This window comes from Dunckerocampus dactyliophorus, chromosome 8 (assembly GCF_027744805.1).
Source record: "Dunckerocampus dactyliophorus isolate RoL2022-P2 chromosome 8, RoL_Ddac_1.1, whole genome shotgun sequence".
Lineage (NCBI taxonomy): Eukaryota > Metazoa > Chordata > Actinopteri > Syngnathiformes > Syngnathidae > Dunckerocampus > Dunckerocampus dactyliophorus.
Genome location: NC_072826.1, coordinates 8,380,419 through 8,399,416, shown reverse-complemented (window position 1 = coordinate 8,399,416; position 18,998 = coordinate 8,380,419). Strand labels below are relative to the sequence as shown.

The window sequence follows — 18,998 nt, the reverse complement described above, 5'->3', positions numbered from 1 at the left end:
GGCCACGGGCGGAACTTAGCAAGTAAATAGCCTATACATCTTTGACAATTTGTCAAATGACAATAAAGTTTTGATGAAATCTGTATGAAATTTATGGTAGCGTGTCTTCCAAAGCAATTTGTGCACAATCGACGGGGGGCACCACAAATGTCATTTCCAGTTGTCCCTCATTTATCACGGTCAATTGTTTCCAGACCTGACCATGATAAGTCAATTTTCGCATGGTAGGATTTCTTATTTATAAATCCAATATTTTCATACTTAAAGAGCAAAAGAAAACCTGTTTACGACCTTATATATATATATATATATATATATATATGTTTGACATTATAAGAGCCCTCTAGGCATGATATAACACCCCTATAGTCACATTTACAATCGCATTGCCCAATATCATGTAGTAGACATGATAAACGAAAATAAAGACATAATATGGACTCACACACACAAACACAACCCTAGCCTAGGTTTGTTTCCTTTGATGTGCGTACTACACAACCACTAACCCGTGAAAATACTGCAACTTGTTTGATGACGATGATGATCTGCTGTGCAGATACTGAAGATGAAGTGATGAAGATGAAAGGGTTGAATTTGGGTGAGCGCAGTACGTCTTCTGAATGCCTTATATTTGTATTTTAGTTCATTTTGCCATTTTTATGCTTGAAAATCCTTAATTTAGGCGTACAATATGTTAAATATGCATATTTTTAACTAAAAATAGGCCATAGTCAACCACAAAACAGCAAGGAACCATGATAGGATTGTTTTAATGAATATAATCGAAAAAAACAGTGACAGAGGGAAGCCACAAAAGTCATGTGAAAAAATTAGGAGATTGTAAGAAGGCTACCAGCTACTTCTTGGTTCAAGAAGAATGACACATGAGGTAAGAAAAAGACAGACAGGGCTACCATATGCATTCCATGCCAAGAGGAATGGCTCCAGTGTGACTCAAAGGCAAAAGTAAATTCTTTATTACCATTTGTGTCTGTGCCAAAGTTTAATACCTATTATTATTAGATTGTGTGCTATCCCTCCTCAATATTCCACTTTAATTGGTTGTGTAGTTTTTCTTTAATCCAGTTAAATAACAGTAATCAAAACAATAGCCCTCATCTTGATGCTTGGCTGCGAAAAAAAGGACAATATGCCCACAAAGCCATGCACTACTACAGTATTATAGTACTCTCAATATCATGGATGCATGTATACTTACAGTGGTACACAAATATTGCCAATGCTCTACTTTGTAATTCCTATACTCTTTCATTTACAGGTTAACAAACAATTGCTGGCAAAAAAAAACGACTTCCTTGGCAAAAAGTGTTCTTATTTTGTTGCACTCACTGAATAAACAGAAAGGATACCATGGGGACTTGTTTAAACTGTACTCTGCTTAGGGTCCTTCAATAGGCTGAGGAGCTTCTCCATCTTGGCGAATTCCACTTCAGGACCTTCAGGCAACTCTTGACCCTTTTTGCACTATGAATACACACAACACAGACACACACACACATACACACACAGAGTATTTACTGTACTTGACCTCTGCTGTTTAAACACACAAAGAGATGTCATACCCAGCAGGTAGACAGTCGTCATGAGACCACGAAATGTTATAGCAATTTCTTATTGAAGGTGAAGAGAGAGGCTTCACAAAATCTGGCGCGTTTTGTGCACATGTAGCTTAATCAGGGTAAACAGAGCCTTGTATGTTTGTTTACATGTGTGGTTCAATTTGCTTGGAATCCAACTATTCTCCAGTTCTTCAGACGAAAACATACAAGTAATAAATGTACTAAATATACATTTTAAAAGGGCTAAAGGGGACCATGCAGGCCCTCGGGCAATATGACAATAGCCTGCATTTTCAAATCTGAAGAGCACAGCATTGCGTCCATCATTTTGTCATTAGTGAGTGCAGCCCTCCAGCTTGGATCAGTATAACAGATAGTGCTCAGGGTATTATAAAACACACTTGGCAAACGTCATTAAAATCCCATTCTCCTGATGACATACAACTCCTAACCTCTCTTTGTCAAATTAAAATAACAAAATAGCACATAAATTGTGTAAGATATGTTCAGTATCACCCAATGGTATTGCTGAAAATTTGGCTGTGCAATGTTTTACTGTAAGTAGATCAGACCGTGGTAGTTTAAGTGGGCCTCTGTGTCCATGTTTTTAACATACTGTTGATAATATTTGCTGTGGGTGTGGGTGCGTCTGATGGCTATTTACCACTCTGAGGCCCAAGAGCACTGTCAGTGGTGCTGAACTGTGCAATTATCTCCCAAATGTACTCTAAAGGACTGAGGTTGCTAATGATGTACTACAGGGCCTTTGTGTGCTGCTATGCTGCATACTCAAAGCTCAAGTCAAACAGTGTGTGTGTTATGGCCCATAATCTGCTGCACAATGTTACAAACGATACCAATAGTATCCCAATTTAATGTAGATACCATGAAACATTAGGAAAGATGGACCCTACATTGTGACTCTTGCGTGACAGTTGGGTTCCTCCGATATTAAGGCCTTGAATGGCTAATAATTAGGGCTGTCAAAAATAACGCGTTAACGGCGGTGACTAATTCATTTCATTAATTACGTTACATTTTTTGGTGTAATTAACGCATGCGCACCAGAGCAAGCATGCCTCTGTTAAGACGGCGGACTGAATCACAGTCCTGTATGTCCTTACGACGACGCCTCCTCATTCTCACTACTTGAAGCGAGATGCCTTCAGGGACACTCTAAACATCACAAAAACAGCTTTACAAGGCGTGCATGTGTGTAAATAAACTGGAAGATAAAGAAAAACGTGGATATTCTTATCACTCTCTTCGTGACTCTTAATTTGGGTGTACAATTTGCTACATTTAAATATGCGAGAAAATAGGCTCAAAAAAGTCAATTTACCTAAAATTGCGTGATGTCTTTGAACACAACCCCTCGTTGTTCATAAGAACACGGTTTAAAGTGTGGTTCAAATGTTCTGCTGCTGTTAAAGAGACTAGCGTTAGACTAATAGATTTTTAGACTTGTGTGACATCTTTTAGCTTGATTGACATATTCAGTTCATGTTTAGCTGTTAATACATACAGATATATATAATCCTGTCCAGTCATTGATCTTCCTGTTCATTAAATACAGTAAAAATGGGCATATTTCAGACATAGCTGCCAATGGTGATTAATCATGATTAATTAATAAAAAAAAACTATGATTAATCTAATTAAAATTTGGAATAATTTGACAGCCCTACTAATAATACAAAATCATTTAAAATATAAACACTAATCTAACATAAACGGTGCTTCTTAGTACTTGAAAGTCTCATCGAACAGCCTGCAGACACATTACAACCCATGAGTCGCCAACATTTTCTTTCTTTCTTTCTTAAAGTAAGACATCGAGTGAGATAATCTGTTTTGCCTCTGGCTCTGGTGACATTTCCTGACAAACTAATCTAATCGGAGCACTCAAGGCTCCGTGTTGCTAATTGTTAACTGGCCTGAATGAGAAAAAGGAAGGGGCAACAACATTGATTAGTCATGCTGATAATGAGAAGATGAGTAAAGAGGGAAGGTAGTGTCCATTAGTACATTTATTAATCATGTATGCTGTGTTCAATGATGTGGGATATCAACACAACAGGAAATAACAGAATACAAACAACAACACATGCCTGAAAATGGCAAAAATAAAGGAAAATACACAATTATTGACATGAGATACTTCCAGGTTGGTTTAATTACCTTTGGTTTCTTGCGGAGGTTGGGGGAGAGTTTGAGGCTGGTGACGGTGCCTCGGTCATCACCGACTATGATGATGGGATGGATGGGATTAAACTCAATGTGAGTCAACTTGGTCTTGTTTTTGGCCACCACTGATTGCCGGCAGATAGCCTGATACTTGTTGATGCTCAGGTCAAACACATGAACCTGAAAAACACAAACCAATCACTTCACGGGCAACGCTACCAACAGATACATACACACAGTGGCCATAACAATACAGTATGTACCGTTGCACAATGTAATGAAAAAAAATAAACAAGTTGCATCAAAATATATTCATTAATGTAATAATGTGTTTATTATTGTGATCGTAGTTTGTAGTATTTTCTTGCAAATAACGCTTGAGAGTGCATTTGCACCACGGTGTGCATGTATTTTGGTTCAGTTCACTACAATATCCATTTTTTGCATTTTCATTGTCAATAATTTAAGTCGAGTACCGAAATAACTCTTTTTAGCACACTGATTAGTCAGCATTAACTCATTCATTTTCTGATGCTTATCCTGCTCAGGGCCTGAGAGACAGGGTAAACCCTGCCTAAACGCCAGTTAATTACATACAGTAAACAAGCATTCACACCTAATGGCTATTTCGATTCCAGACATTCTAACATGCATGTCTTTGGACTGAGGGAGGAAACCAGAGAATCCGGAGAAAAACCCATGCAAGATGTCCCACATGTGATTCAAAGTCAGAATCTGAGGCAGACGTGCTCACCACAGGCGCCATCGCACTGCCCATCACTTCCATGGAATGGAATATGAGGAACACAAAACATGCCTTTTCTCAAACAAAGCCTGTCTTCTTCTTATAATAGAAAGCCACATTGCAAGATGAAAGAACACAAGCTGCTGGGTGTGCTCTATTGTTGTCCTTTGTTTACTGTGTTATGTTCCTCTACTTTATTGTTTCTGCTGTAATGTCAAACTATTGAGCTATTGTAGTTGGCGCAGCTATCAATCACCATTGCGACTAAACATCAGTGAGCCAGGGTTTACCATTCTAAACTGCACTGTGGTGAAGAGTAATTAATTGCAATGCTTGTTAGAAACAGGCCGCATGGTGGGCTAGTGGTTAGCATGTTGGCCACACAAGGAGGAGCTCTGGAAGATCTCTGTGTGGACCCAAATCACTGTGTGGAGTTTGGATGATCTACCCGTGTGTGGGTTTCCTCCGGAAATTCCAGTTCCTCCCACATACCATAAATACACATGTTAGGTCAAAAGGAGACTCTAAATTGCACACAGGTGAATGGTTGTTTGTCTATATGTGCACTGTGATTGGCTGGCGACCGTTAAGTTAGCTGGAATAGGCTCCAGCATACCCCCGCGTCCCTGGTGAGGACAAGCGGCATGGAAAATGGATGGATGGCTTGTTAAAAACATGTCTATGCTGGATGGCACCACATAATAAATGAACTCTTTGCAGCCCACTCTTTTTAGCCAGCAGATGACTGCATGGGTCACTGGAGTTCACACTCACCACGAGTACTGGCTGCACACAAAGCATCGCAGTCATCACTTGTAATTACTGATCATAATATACCACAGCATGACTTTCAGCAGCTTGTGTCCCTTTGGCATTGAACTATACTGCTTTTTGTCTCCAACAATTGTTTAAATGGCAGTCATCATGGATTGTGTTAGGCACATTGCTCTTATGCCGAGCAATATAAGATCCATTTGTGATGTGTATTTTCATACCACTGGCAGTTCTTGTGTTATTTATGAAAGATGTGTTTTGGACCGGGCATGTTAACTGTTGTAACTGTCGTTAGATAGTTTCCAGTGGCATACAACTACACCGGGGGTGAACAAAGTGTAGGCCGGGGACATTTGCGGCCTGTAAAAATAGAATTTAACAAGAAAACAAACAAAAAAAAACAGTAATCATGGAAAAATCTGCAATTTACAACAATACTGTCAAAAATATTAAAAGGAAAAATTTGTCATTTTTTGAGAATAATGTAAAAGTAACGTAGTTTTATTTCTAAAAAAATTTTTCAAGTCGTAATATTATGAGAAACGAGCAAAACAACAAATAAAGTTATAATTTTTTTGTATGTTAGGTTGCATGAAAAAGTTACAATGTTATGAGAATAAAGTCAAAATATTATGGGAATAAGTGTCACGCTTCGCAGGACAGGAGCGTGTACTTCCGGTCCTGCGCCATTATTCTGGCAAGTGGTGCTTCCGGTGTGGCGGAAGGAACTGCCGCTCCACGCCTGGTGGCCGCACAGCTGCGGTCAATACTAATCAGTGACAGTTAAAAGACCAGCGCCGTCGTATGCGCGGCGCTGGTTCATTGTTGTTGTCATTTTCATCGTTGACTTTCCAGTGCTGTAACCTACCTGTTTATATTTTGTATTATTTTTCCCCCAGAGTTTTTTCCACTGTCACTTTTAGTTTTTTCTTGTCCTGTGCAATAAAATTTGTTTTATTTTTGCACTTTGCCGCCTTCTCTCTGCACCCTGGGGGTCAACCTCCCGACAGCTTCAACGAACCGTGACAATAAGGTCATAATAACGAGAAGAAAATTTACTAGAATAAAGTTGCAATAGTTGGAAAAAAAACAAAAAAAAACAATAACAGCAGAAATGGAAAAAACAGCTGTAATTTTACAAGAATAAAGTCAAAATATTAAGAGAAAAAAGTCCTATTCCAACAAGAACAGAAGTCGCAATTTTTCGCAAATAAACTATAAATAAATCAGTCCGTTTAGTTGCATTTAGTTGAAATTTTAAAGAAAAATATTGATTTTTTTTTTTAAAAGTCATAATACTTTGAGCAACAAACAAAAAAATTAAGTTGTAATTTTTGGAAAACTGGGTTGGGGAAAAAGTAATATTATGGGAATGAAGTCAAAATATTTTGGGAATAAAGTCATAATTTTACAAAAAGAAAATTTAAGAAGATTAAGTAAGAAGAAAGTTGAAATATTTGGAAAGTCCATCCATCCATCCATTTTCTATACTGCTTCTCTTTAGGGTCGCGGGGGCATGCTGGAGACTATCCCAGCTGACTTCGGGCGACAGGCTGGGTACACTCTGGACTGGTCGCCAGCCAATAGCAGGGCACATATAGACAAACAATCATTCACACTCACATTCATACCTATGGACAATTTAAAGTCGCCAATTAACCTAACCTGCATGTTTTTGGAGGAAAAACATGCAGGAGGAAACCGGAGTACCCGGAGAAAACCCCACGCACGGACAGAACATGCAAACTCCACACAGAAATGCCCAAGGGAGAATCGAACCCTGGTCTTCCCGATCTCCAGGCTGTTACTGTGTTGGCCAACAATTTATTTGGAATGTGAAGAAAAAAACAACAGCAAAAATGGAAGTGAAGTGAAGAAAAAAGTGCATACTAATCCTGTAGTACATTTTTTTGCCTAAACCACAAAACTGAGATGTAGTTTTTTCTTGAAAAATACAGTATATACAAAATATCAAATTGGCCCTTGCATCCTTTCATTTTTCAGTATGTGGCCCTTGGTGGAAAAAGGTTGGACACCCCTGAACTACATGATACCGTGCCCCTCTCATGCTGCAAAAGAAGATAACCAATCCAATAAGTGCAACATTAATATTGTAAAGACAACATCCGAGACAGCTTTTGTATTGGATCATTGTGGAATAATTTTGAGGGGGTATGGCTCGGTCCATTACTATCTCATCTTGACATGAGAATTCGTCAACTGTCAGCTCTGATGTAAAGTCACACATAAAAAAAGGAACTGAGTTATTTGTCAGCACAGTACATTCATTTTCATATCTCGAGCAGCCAAGCATGTTGTTATCCTCACAAACACATCAACACAGACTGCAGCAGTCCCAATGAGTCAAAAAAATTGACGTCACATAAAATGACAAATGTCATGCAAAAAAAAATCTAGTGACATTATGTGCTGAGACAGGAACCATGAATGCCAATCTTTTGTACTTGTGAGTGGGGCTTGTAAAAGATGTACTGTATCTTTCCAAACTTAAAAAATGAATTGCCAAAGGGTACTGTGTATTCTATGTCCCGTTAATTCCACAAAGCAGGGGACATTTATATCATAATGTCTCATTTATAGACCTTATCACTGGCTTAGACTCTGCCCATCACTTTGAATTTGTCTTTTTACAGTCTTCTATTGGAAGCTATTGCAATAACCAAAGTCCAAAGTTGAGTAAAGTTCAATGTTGATGAATAAACTGGACCAGCCTCGGTGATCTTGATCTGCGACAGTTTAAAATATTGTCTTTCTTCCTGCTTTTTTAATAGAGGGGGTACGGACTTTGTCAAATGACCTCTTAAGAGCCGATGAGCTCCATTTTTACACGTTTTATTACACTACATGTGAGACCTGTGCTTACAAACAAGGGATTTCATTATTCTTACTGGCTGCTTTCTTACTGTACCTGTATACAGTGGAGATTTTTTGTAGCAAAATGAGGCAGCATGACCAGAGTGTGTGCCAACGCCAACTGAGGTGTGGCGACTACTAACCTCTGCTAATGGTAATGGTTTAATTCATTTTCATCATTCATACTGTACAAGTTACACCTGAGTACATCACACAGTACAGTTGACAGGTCCACATGTCCAACAAGGAGTAGAAAGAAGCAAAGCTTATTTAATCCTGTCCCTCATCCGTTTCACATCAGTTGCAATTCATTTGTTCACTTCCTGTTTTCCAAATGCAGTCTTTTTTGTTTGGCATCTAAGAAGGTGTATACGTTGGTGCTGATCCAAATTAGGATTGCCAAGCCTTGGCAGAGATGTGTGCGTTACTGTGTGCCATTCTACAAATGTATTACATCAGTCCTCTGTCACCACCACCAAGTTCCAGATGTTCATTTGAAAATGCATACATTGATTCCATTCTAATCCTACTGTGCCATGGATTGAAAGTCTACTTGAAAGTCGACTTTGTTTGGGCAATTTCAAACAATTCTTGGAAGGATTCCTGGCAATGTAAAAATGCTTATTTTTTGCCCTAGTGACTTATTCTCACTGATGCTTGTAGTGCTTGTAGTAAATATTGACATCCACTACTTCAATAAATACAGTGTAGGGGGCATATATAGTGTTACTGTAACAGAAATGCATTACGAATGTATGAAATGGATGTTCATGACTTGAAGTTTGTCACATCAGGCCTAGGGCCATGCAATAATAGAAAGGAAAAAAGTAGAACGTAATAAGTAAACAGCAAATATCACACACTTTTAGTTTAAACGACATACCGATCCTTCTGTGGTGACAGCAGCAAAGACAGTGGAGGAGTACGGCGCCCAGGCCACGTCACCAACTGATGCATTGAGCTCAAAAGTGAACACTGGAATGCTGGAAGAAAATGATTCACACAGTCAAGGTGAACCCAATCTTTCTTTCTTATTAATTAAAAAAATATATATGTCACAGTAACATTGAGACTGAGCAAACTCTTTACTTTGTTGATCCCAGGATGAAAATTTAGCAGTATTTATGTGAGGCAGGTAGGGGAAATGGTTTAAGGAAAAACTCCAGTGGAGCTCATCACCATTCAGGGCCGCTAGGTGGCAGTATTGGACCACTACAAGTACTTGGGGGTCCACATGAACTGCAGACTAGACTGGAAGGACAGCAGCTATGCTGTCTACAAGAAGGGCATGAGCCGACTCTACTTTCGGGGGAAGCTTAGGTCCTTCAATATGAGCAGCACCAGCAAAAAGAACATAAACTGGATGGACAAACTGATCCGGAAAGCCAAACAAATCGGCACTCATTTGGAGGCGTTTGTAACAGACAGCGACAGGAGGACACTGGACAAACTGCTCATGGACATCATGGACAACCCCACCCACCCACTCCATCGGACAATAGAGGGGCAATGGAGCCTCCTCCAGTTCCGCTCCCACAGTGAACGCTACAGGACTTCATTCATTCCACATGCCATCCAGCTCTACAATACCTCACCTGTCTGTAAAATATAATTCACAACACTATTGCGCTGTACTGTCTATCCTCCCTTGTATAAAGTGTAAATTTACTTGTATTTACTTCTATTTTTACACACTACTTAATATGCAAATCTTGTTTATCTTTATTCTTTTTATTGTATTATATTTTATTCATATTGCATTGCATTTTAGTTAAGAGTGTTTGTCTTTTTCTTCTGCAATTGAGCTACTGTAATCAAGCAATTTCCCTTAGTCAATAAAGTCAGTCTAAGAACAGGTGGAGTTAGTTAATTAAGTGGGCGTGGCAGGCAGGTAAATGAAAAAGTACTGGCTGGATGTACAGTAGGAGAAATTGAATGATAAAAGAGTATGAAGAATCTAAATTCTAGCGCTGAGCAGTGCAGTTCAAAGTTTGGGCCAGGGTGTTTAATCAAGACCTTTGCATCTACATGTCATGGATCATTGTTGAATACATTGTTTCTATAATGAGAGAATGATTACCATCATTATTCAATCAAACTGCCACTGCTGACAAGGCGTGGGAGGCAACAAATATGCCATGAAAAATCATTATGCAGTCAATGAGGACACTAAATTGGTGATAAATATACTAAATTGTTATGCAAGGATCAGTCTGTTACACATTATAGTACTACTTTTAAAATCAATTCTAATTAGTCGGATCGTCTGTTGAAGTGTGAGAACAATTCAGAAAGAATAATCACCAACTTCATTATTATATTCTTGCTTGGATGGACACTTTGGCGACTAAACCCTAAAATACAAAACATTGCATATTGTTGCTCACTACTGATGCAGCAGTGAATTTTAGAGTTGAAACACATCCCATTACTGAGAAATTATGCTAAGTTGATTTTTTACAATCAGCAAAATGTTTTTTTGTCCCTAAAGAGGCCACCGTACTTCCTGGTTGGACTACAGATAGAGGAGGTTCAGGTGCTTATTTAGCTAATAGTCTCTCCATCCTAGTTGGCGTTTTTGAGAGACATATTTCTATAAATAAAGTAAGAATAGTAACATGTGTTTCTAGTGTAAATTGTTCGAATATAGGTTGGGAGAAAACCCCCGCTATGAGCACAAATAAGCGACTGACAGTCAGTGCGCTAGACAAGAGGAGCAACTACACTAGTTATGCATTCTGGGACTTGCTAGATAGAAATAGCGTCTTTGGTATAATTTAACTGGTCACCACTGACAAATGTTTATAGCAGTGGTGTGCAATCAAGGCCAGCAAGGCCTTCTCTGCTGGCCTAACCATTACCAACAGCACTGATCTATATTTCAAACTTTAAATTTGAGTATTTGTTCCATTACATTTATTCATGCCCACTCTGATTTTAGCTTTTATGTGTTGCTATGTCAGTGTAGTCTACCCTGGGTCTTCAGAATCAGGAGGGTTGGCGCCTGTCACATATACACTCTTAGCAATGGGGCTGTTTTTTACCAGCCAGTCAGTCTTCTGATTTGCCTCCCAGGGCCAGAGGGAGGACCAGAGCAAAGAGGCAGGCCCCGAGTCCTGATTGGTTGATCAGAGCAAAACTATTCAACAAGATATGTTACGCCCACAATGGCTGACTGAGGAGGAGGAAACTGACAACTCTGGAGAGTAGATGTATTTTACTAAAAGGTTTTATATTGTTGTCGTGATATTAGATAAATATTGATTGTGAACTGCTTCAGGTGATGTTGTAGTATATATGTTTTGAGTTGTCTGAACCTTTAATCACAGAGCTGTTCTATTTACACTCATCACATTTGGCTGAGCAGCAACTTTACAAGCACCAGCGTACCACCGGTCACTGGTGGAAATTAGTCACTGACAGGCGTATTGGTGATTATGTATTCAAAGATAAGAGGGCTTACATAATTATCAAACAAGAGCTGGTATTGCTGCCCTCTTAATTAATGTGTTGGAGTTCCCTCTTACTCTAAATGTCTATTATTGTTTTTGGTTTTTTTGATACTGGCTGTCACGGTGTCTGGAAAAAAAAAACCTGGCCGGCACACTGAAGGCCTGCCAAATGCACCGCCCACCACTGATTTATAGCATAAAAGTGCTTTGTCTGGTTCTAAGAGTTTGAAGACAATATTACACAATAACTATGCTTTATATTCCAAATGTATTTTCCAGTGGTATTTGGGCCTAAAACATCCATGTTAAGAATCATAAAAATCATTACACAAAATGTTTAAACATTGTTGAAAACCCAGAAATGAATATAAAATATGAATCTTATTCATCCAAAAGTACCCGGCTTCCGATTCACTGCTATCCTTTGTCACTGTGTAATCCCCACTTCACCCAAGGGAATACACAGCAAGCCATAACAATCCTTTAAGTATCATCATGGAAGATGCATTAACACTCCGGGATCTTACAATAAGCTAGTCAATTTAGTATGAAAAGTAATGTAATAGTAATTTGTAAAAAAAATTATTATAATTGGGTCATCTAAATGTATTTATTACATGTATTTAAATATTATACAGCGAGTTAAAGGCATAGTTCCGATTTTTTGACATAAAGTTGTATGACATCCCCATCAGCATTGTAGTCCAATAAATTAAACCATCACTTCTAAAATACAGACACATTTAAATACTCATCACACTTTTACTATTTCACCCATCATTTGTCTTACTTGACAGTATGGTCCCAGATCTTTACGGTCCAGTCAGAACTGCAAGATATAAAAACCTTTGGGTGGTAGGGATTCCACTTCACTGCATCCACTGCCATGTTGTGGGCATCATAGGTCTCGAGATATTGGCTCGAGTAATTCTTGGAGCACTGGGGAATAAGAGCAAAGTCTTCATTTAGACCCCAGGTGACCAGACCATTCATATTGCAAAGATATTCTTGAAAACTTGAAGTCTTGGGGAATCAGTATGTTCTTTTGGGTTAAATTTGTATATTGTCAACATGGTTATTGAATTCTCATGCCTTACAGTAAAATAGTTCACTGTTTTAAAGAGCGTAATGAAATCATTGTTGGTTGAGTGTTGAAAAGTCCTTTATGAAGTGAATGTGGAATGCAGGTCTGATTGCGGTGATAAATAAAGCACATCCAGTCAGACTAAATCAGCTTTATGGCTTATGGGCACAGCTGTTGTATTTCAAGCCACTGACACTTCATGGACAGCCAAATCTTGGATGGCGGAATGAATCCTTCCAACATACCTTGTGTATTTTACCTTCCTCAGTGCCAACAAGGAAGAGAGAGTCGATCTGTTTGTGGAAGTCACAGGATGTACCGCCAGCTGTGTAGACATCACGTACAAAGCATTTTCATCAGCACTTCACAATTACAGAAACTAGCCGGTGAGAAATAGCCGTTATAGATTATAGATATAACAATAATCTCACCAGTGGTGAGCTCCTGAAAACCATCTGGCCCATTAGACACTGTGTCAGTCAGCATTAGCCTGATAGCATCTGAGAAGACCAGCTCATTCTGCAATAACACATTACGATGTAGTTACATATATGATCACAATTTAAACATCTTACAACCAAAGACCAGCTTACATCAAAATTTAAATATACACACTTATGCAAGTGAATTTCATCATATAAAAATGTAATGGTAATGGTTTCATTTATTTTGAAGTTGTAGTGGAATTCATCACATGGTACATGTAGATACCAGTACATTGCCCCTATAAAATGAGGGATGGAGGGTTTTAAATATTATATTATAAAAATATATGTGTATAATATAGAATTTTTCAAATATTGGTTACTCATCAAAAATACTGTAGCACTCAAAGAAACAAAGCCTGACAATGAGGTAGTTAAAAATGATGATACTTAAAGAGCTCATTAGTAACATTTTCAACATTTTTGTTTATTTTTTTGTCAATTGGTAGACAAACATAACTTGTTAAAGTTTGAAGATGGTATGGATGATATGCATGTATGTATAACAAATCGTGAAAATTTGGAGAAAAAACACGAATATTGTGAATTTTTCACACGACTTACTGTCTTTTCCCACTTCTTTGTGTCATTTCCAGCCAGAGGATACCCATTTAACAAATAGAAGGTTACTTTAACGCATATTTTGGACAGTAGTCTTGCTGCTTTAAAGAGACTGGCTTAATATTGTTCTCACTAGAACTCTGAAAAGGATCAAATACTTTGTCAATTGTCAATAATGCATGACAATTTGAGATATATTTGACAAAGGCAACTTGTAGAGCAGAGACATGAAAGCTTAGAGTAGACCGTCATCACTTTGCAGTCACTATACAAACCTTAATGAGCGTCCAAGACACAACACGGCCATCAGAGGACACAGAATAGAAAATGTGGTTGTTGTCCATGTCATCATTTTGCCAGCGTACCTAATCGAAAAGCCACAATGAATTGCAATAAAATGAGTACACCATAGACAGGCAGAGTAACTCTTACCTGCCAGACAGGGTCGGTATGCTTGCCAGTATTAGCAGTACTCTTATAGTCAGGGTCCTGTCCCTTCTTCTTCAAGTTGTACACACACACACAGCCATCATAGAAGCCTACAGCCACCAAGTAGGAATGTTGCTTATGGATGTCCAGGCACAGGACGCCAGAACTTGTAGGGAAGATGTACTCAGGGAAGGTGGAGTTCTTCAGTGTGTAGAAGAGAAGCATCCCACGGCCCTGTTTGCTGAAGTCATCTTCAGAGAAAAATTAGGACAAATGAAGTGTTTATATAATTTTAGTCTGTCTGGTAGACTTACATGATCCCAATCCCACAGCAAACAGATCTGGATATTTTTCATTCCTGTAAAACAAGGTGCAGTCATTACTGTAGTCATCTTTTGCTGCATAAAGCACAGTACTGTAAATGCTTTGTATTGTCCAGACATCCAAAACCTACCAGCAGAGGGCAGTGACACACATCATTTTGGCTTGGTCATACTGGAACTTCCAGAGGGGGAGAAGAGTGCCCTCCTGCTCCCTGAATTCATCTGCTGCATCCTCAAAGTATTTAAAATCTAAAATGACATCCAAGAAGAAATGCAAGGATAATAGGAGTGTGACAGATTACAATTTTAGTTTTTTTTTTTTATATATATATCATGTTATCTGATACCATGGACAAAGAACAAACAATACCTTGTGCTATTTCATTACATGTATTCTGATTGACCATTCGTTCCAAGAGCTTGATTGCAGTGGTCATTTGGTGGTTTTCATCACTCTGCAGATATAAAAACTATCACTGATTGGAAAAGTGAATGCTCCCTACAAAGTAAAGTGTTTCCTGGCACACAATGCACATGAAGACAAGTGAATTGTTAGTTTAAGACACGGATCAGTCTTGCTTGGTTAAACCAATTCAAGTTAATATAGAAAGATGCAAATAATAAAAAGGTATAATGTGAGAAAGAGGATTTTGGTAGTCAGGTGATTTACCTGTGTATCGACGAGCATAATCTTTTTTTTGTTTTTGTCACCATCTTTCTTTGATTTCTGTTTCTCTTTTTTCATTTCTTGTTTGTGCAGCTCCTCCATGTAGGCATCATATATGTCCCACTGCAAAGATACAAGCACGAGCATTTTATTAGCCTGGAAAAAGGATGTGAGGTAAATATGTTTTTACAAATCACTACCTGACTAGCGGTGGCGGAGTAGTTGCAGCGCGGTGGAGGTACAGTCTGGCAGCTTCTATCCTGAGGGAAGACAATAATTAACCTTTGCGTCTCTATTATGTCATCACACTGTTACCTTGAAATGTCTTAAGATATTTTTGTCATAATGTAGAAAAGAGGGCCGTCTTTCTCCTTCATACCCGCAGTGCGTTATTGAGGGTTTGAGAGGCTCTTTCGATGAAGTTGAACTGGTTCGTACATTTTGGCTCTTGATTGTTTGTTTTGGAGGCAACACTGTCTGGTCTGTCGTCTTCTCCAGCATCATCATCCTCACCTCCATCCCCAGATGCATCCTGAATAGAAAACCGACAGGAGCTACAATCACACTGCAGATAGAGCGACACTGAAAAATATTTTATAAAAAGCCTATGATTCCCAATATTAAGAAGTAAATGAACATTTTCCAACATAAATTATTTTATTTACCAATATTTCTGGTTTCTCTTCCTCTGGTCCAGTATCGACTGCTGCTGTCTCTGGACACATCAGAAACATCAACTATTAACCTCTGACTACTGTACAGTACATCACTTTTTAGTGCCTGCCATCTTGTATGTCACACGTTGGTAGTGTCACCTGGTGGCACTATGTGTGAACTACACTAAAATACTACCAGTGAACTGAGTTACATAAACAGAGAACAAGACTGACCCTAATAATAATCATGAATCACATATTTGGGGACGGAGAAAAACAAAATGTGACAGGGTTCAGTAGGCACCTTCAGGGAAGTCTTCATTGGCTGCCAGCCTACGAGCCTCATCAGAGTCCTGATGTATGAGACAACCATCCAAAACAAAGTGCACAGCCAGCTGATCAACCACACTGGTGAGCTTGAACGCACCTTCCTGGAAAAGCAACATTGAGAAAGAGGTTTAAGGAGAAGGTCATGATCTAGGGTCCTAGGATGGCTGATTTATTAAGGTCCTATATGCAAAATTTAGTTTTTTACTGATTTAGTTACTGATGCTATAATAGTAACAGTGTCCCAGGACCCTGTTTATGACCACCTAGCTCCACTTTTGAGAGAAGAGGTGCTCAAACGGCTTTGAACCTCTGGGTTTTTATGATGTCATAAATGAAAACCCTTATTGCTCATGGACATGATATCGCCTCTGACATGCGTCCAGGGTGCCCCTGCATACATCCACCACTTGACTGAGGACAGCTTTGTACAAAAGCAGGCTTTGGTACATAAACCCTAAAGCTCTGCCAACTATCTGTCAATCAGCGACACACCTGACAACTGTGAGTTTTCTGATTTTGTTTTCCTTCAGGAAATAGGTTAACCGAGCATGACAGCCTGTTAAAATGCGACTGTATCGTTAGCACTGTAGCTCATATAACTATGCTAGTGTTGCTAATATTTGTGTTCTCACCCGTGTCTTAATGCTATGTTGTTGTGCCTTAAACATCACTACAAAGTGGCAATGTATATGTAAAAAGTGCACAATGACACTTGTTTGAGCCACACACAGTCACAGACAGGCTACACAATACTTGTCAAACTCAGGCCCGGGGACCAAATCTGGCCCGTGCTGCCCGCTCGCAGGGTTGGCCCGCTCGCAGACCTCATCAAAAAAAGTGCTTCCAGAGATTTGTGAAGTTCAGTGATTCCTCCGATCTGGTACTATTTTAAAAGTGGAAACAATATTGTATATAGCACGGAATTCACAACCATTCTTGGGAAGGGTGCCAGATTCAGACCAAAATTCAAAATAATTTAACTGTACACGACTGTAAACGGCAGCACTTTTAACTATTAAACTCTGTCTGTACAAAATAACATCTTAAAGACAAAAGTGATCATTTTAACTACAGCAAATCATGCTGGGAAACGTGCAATCTGCCAATTTCACAGCTGCAAACTCTTCCGGGTTACACATCTCACGGATACTAATGTTTTTGTGTTGATATAAAATACTGTAGCTTTTACCCAGACATTGAAAAAATAACAAAGAGCTGGTCGATAAACAATCACTTTGACACGAACAACCACGCCATAATAACCATAGTCGTATATCCACAGACTATCGGAAAGTAGAAATTTCAAGCAGGAATGAACGGACATGAAAAAATGCACATTTCCCCCACTCTGATGTAAAAAAAAAAAAAAGCAAGCGCGGGAACCGAGATAAAATGCATGTAGGCTGCTTACTTATCTATTCGTCAGTGCTAATGAGACATTTTCTCAAAATCTGACCATGCCACCTACTATTTTTTAAGCCTTGATTATTGGGGCATGTCCTGTCATGTTAGCATCTTCAAATGAGCATGTGTGTGTGTGCACTGATGATGCATATGAGTGTGCTTCGTTCATGTTGGTTAAGAGGACAAGAAGGTTTTTAATACTTGCAATATGCAGAAATATTCATGTGTTGAAAATTTCAGGATAAACAATAGGAAAGATACAAAGTTTGGGAGTGGGCGGTAATCTCCAGTTCGGCCCACAACCTAAAGTAGGCTTTAAGTTTAGAGTTTGACACCCCTGGGCTAGACAAACACACCTCATTAGCATTAACGCTATAGATACACAAAATGCTATGGGACTTATGCCTCTGAGACTTTTCTAAAATTGTTGAAAATATAAGTATGGGACCTTTAAAACAAAATGTACAATTCTTACCTTGAAGCTGTATCGGACAATATTTTGAGGGGCATGTGGATTTTTTGCTGTCAGGAGCCTTGTGATTTCCTCTTTCAGTTCCTATTATAATCATAGAAACACGCACACAGTTCATATGTGACTAATTGGTAACCGATGATAAAATGGTATTTTATCTTACAGCATCAGTGAGCTCCAGTTGATCTGCAGGTTTAATAAGTTTCCCCTGGGCCCTTTCTTCCCAGCCATAATCACCATTGTCATCCTCCTCCTCCTTCAATGTTGCGTGTAGTTTTAGACCATTTTAAGTCAAATACTTGTAAATTTGACAGTAAATGTCTTTTTTTGTCTTGCACGTGACTCACCTTTCTTTTATTAGCAGCTTTTTGTGACTTTGCGCCAGGTACCTTCTGGTCATCAAAACAAAAAACGAACATGTGGGAAGATGTTGAATATAGATGTTGAAATAGATTTACTTAGCAGCAGCAGTGCTATTAACTATATCTCATTCACTGAACACTACGTTGACTTCTTAACCTTACCTTTTTCGCAGGCGCTGTTACGTTACTAGTCGGCATATTCAACAAGTTCCTTGTGTAATGGCTTAAATTTACGTCAAACGACAGAGAAAAGTTCCAATATCTGAAGACAGGCTGCTGTGTATTGGTTACCTGGACAACCAGCAGGCTAAGCAGTACTTCTTCGATTCCCATTCCCAGCTGGCCAACAACTCTTGGTGTGCATTACTGCCACCCAAACACGAATTACTGTACTGCATACAATACAAACATTGCTCCAAATCATAATGTACGTACGTCCAAAGCACGACATTTTGCCCGCTGTATGTAACAATTCACAGAATAACGGCAAGATGGTGTCTGGTTGTCATACGTCCCAGTTTGTTTCGTTAAATTAAATTGTTAACTGAAAGTCAGACTTTTAAGGTGTTAATTATGTAAATAACAGTGAGTAGACGCACGAATCTGCTTC

General features: G+C 38.9%; 1 protein-coding gene across 3 annotated transcripts; it reads right to left on the bottom strand.

Moving 5' to 3' along the window:
* Positions 1 to 763: 763 nt before the first annotated feature.
* On the bottom strand, positions 764 to 18,858 carry LOC129185919 (dynein axonemal intermediate chain 1-like). Of its 3 annotated transcripts, none has more exons than XM_054783597.1 (20): positions 18,551 to 18,856; positions 18,374 to 18,418; positions 18,190 to 18,282; positions 18,030 to 18,110; positions 16,125 to 16,251; positions 15,830 to 15,879; positions 15,544 to 15,696; positions 15,365 to 15,419; positions 15,168 to 15,287; positions 14,868 to 14,952; positions 14,629 to 14,746; positions 14,489 to 14,532; positions 14,178 to 14,425; positions 14,021 to 14,110; positions 13,131 to 13,218; positions 12,945 to 13,024; positions 12,406 to 12,554; positions 9,047 to 9,146; positions 3,765 to 3,950; positions 764 to 1,488 (listed from the first exon to the last, which is right to left on the bottom strand). In XM_054783597.1, the coding sequence occupies exons 4-20, from the start codon at positions 18,062 to 18,064 to the stop codon at positions 1,387 to 1,389; spliced, it is 1,830 nt and encodes a 609-aa protein (XP_054639572.1). In that variant the 5' UTR covers positions 18,065 to 18,110; positions 18,190 to 18,282; positions 18,374 to 18,418; positions 18,551 to 18,856; the 3' UTR covers positions 764 to 1,386. The 3 variants fall into 3 exon arrangements, 2 of the variants coding, with proteins under 2 accessions (XP_054639572.1, XP_054639571.1); XM_054783596.1 differs by having other exon boundaries at positions 15,365 to 15,424; positions 18,551 to 18,854; XR_008572163.1 differs by lacking the exon at positions 764 to 1,488 and having other exon boundaries at positions 3,804 to 3,950; positions 12,462 to 12,554; positions 15,365 to 15,424; positions 18,551 to 18,858.
* Between the last annotated feature and the right edge of the window lie 140 nt (positions 18,859 to 18,998).

Coding starts and splice junctions, on each gene's coding strand:
- LOC129185919 (XM_054783596.1), bottom strand. CDS start 18,721: ATGGGAATCGAAGAAGTACTGCTTAGCCTGCTGGTTGTCCAGGTAACC. Junction 18,419..18,550: donor TAACAGCGCCTGCGAAAAAG/GTAAGGTTAAGA, acceptor TTTGATGACCAG/AAGGTACCTGGCGCAAAGTC. Junction 18,283..18,373: donor AAGCTGCTAATAAAAGAAAG/GTGAGTCACGTG, acceptor GCAACATTGAAG/GAGGAGGAGGATGACAATGG.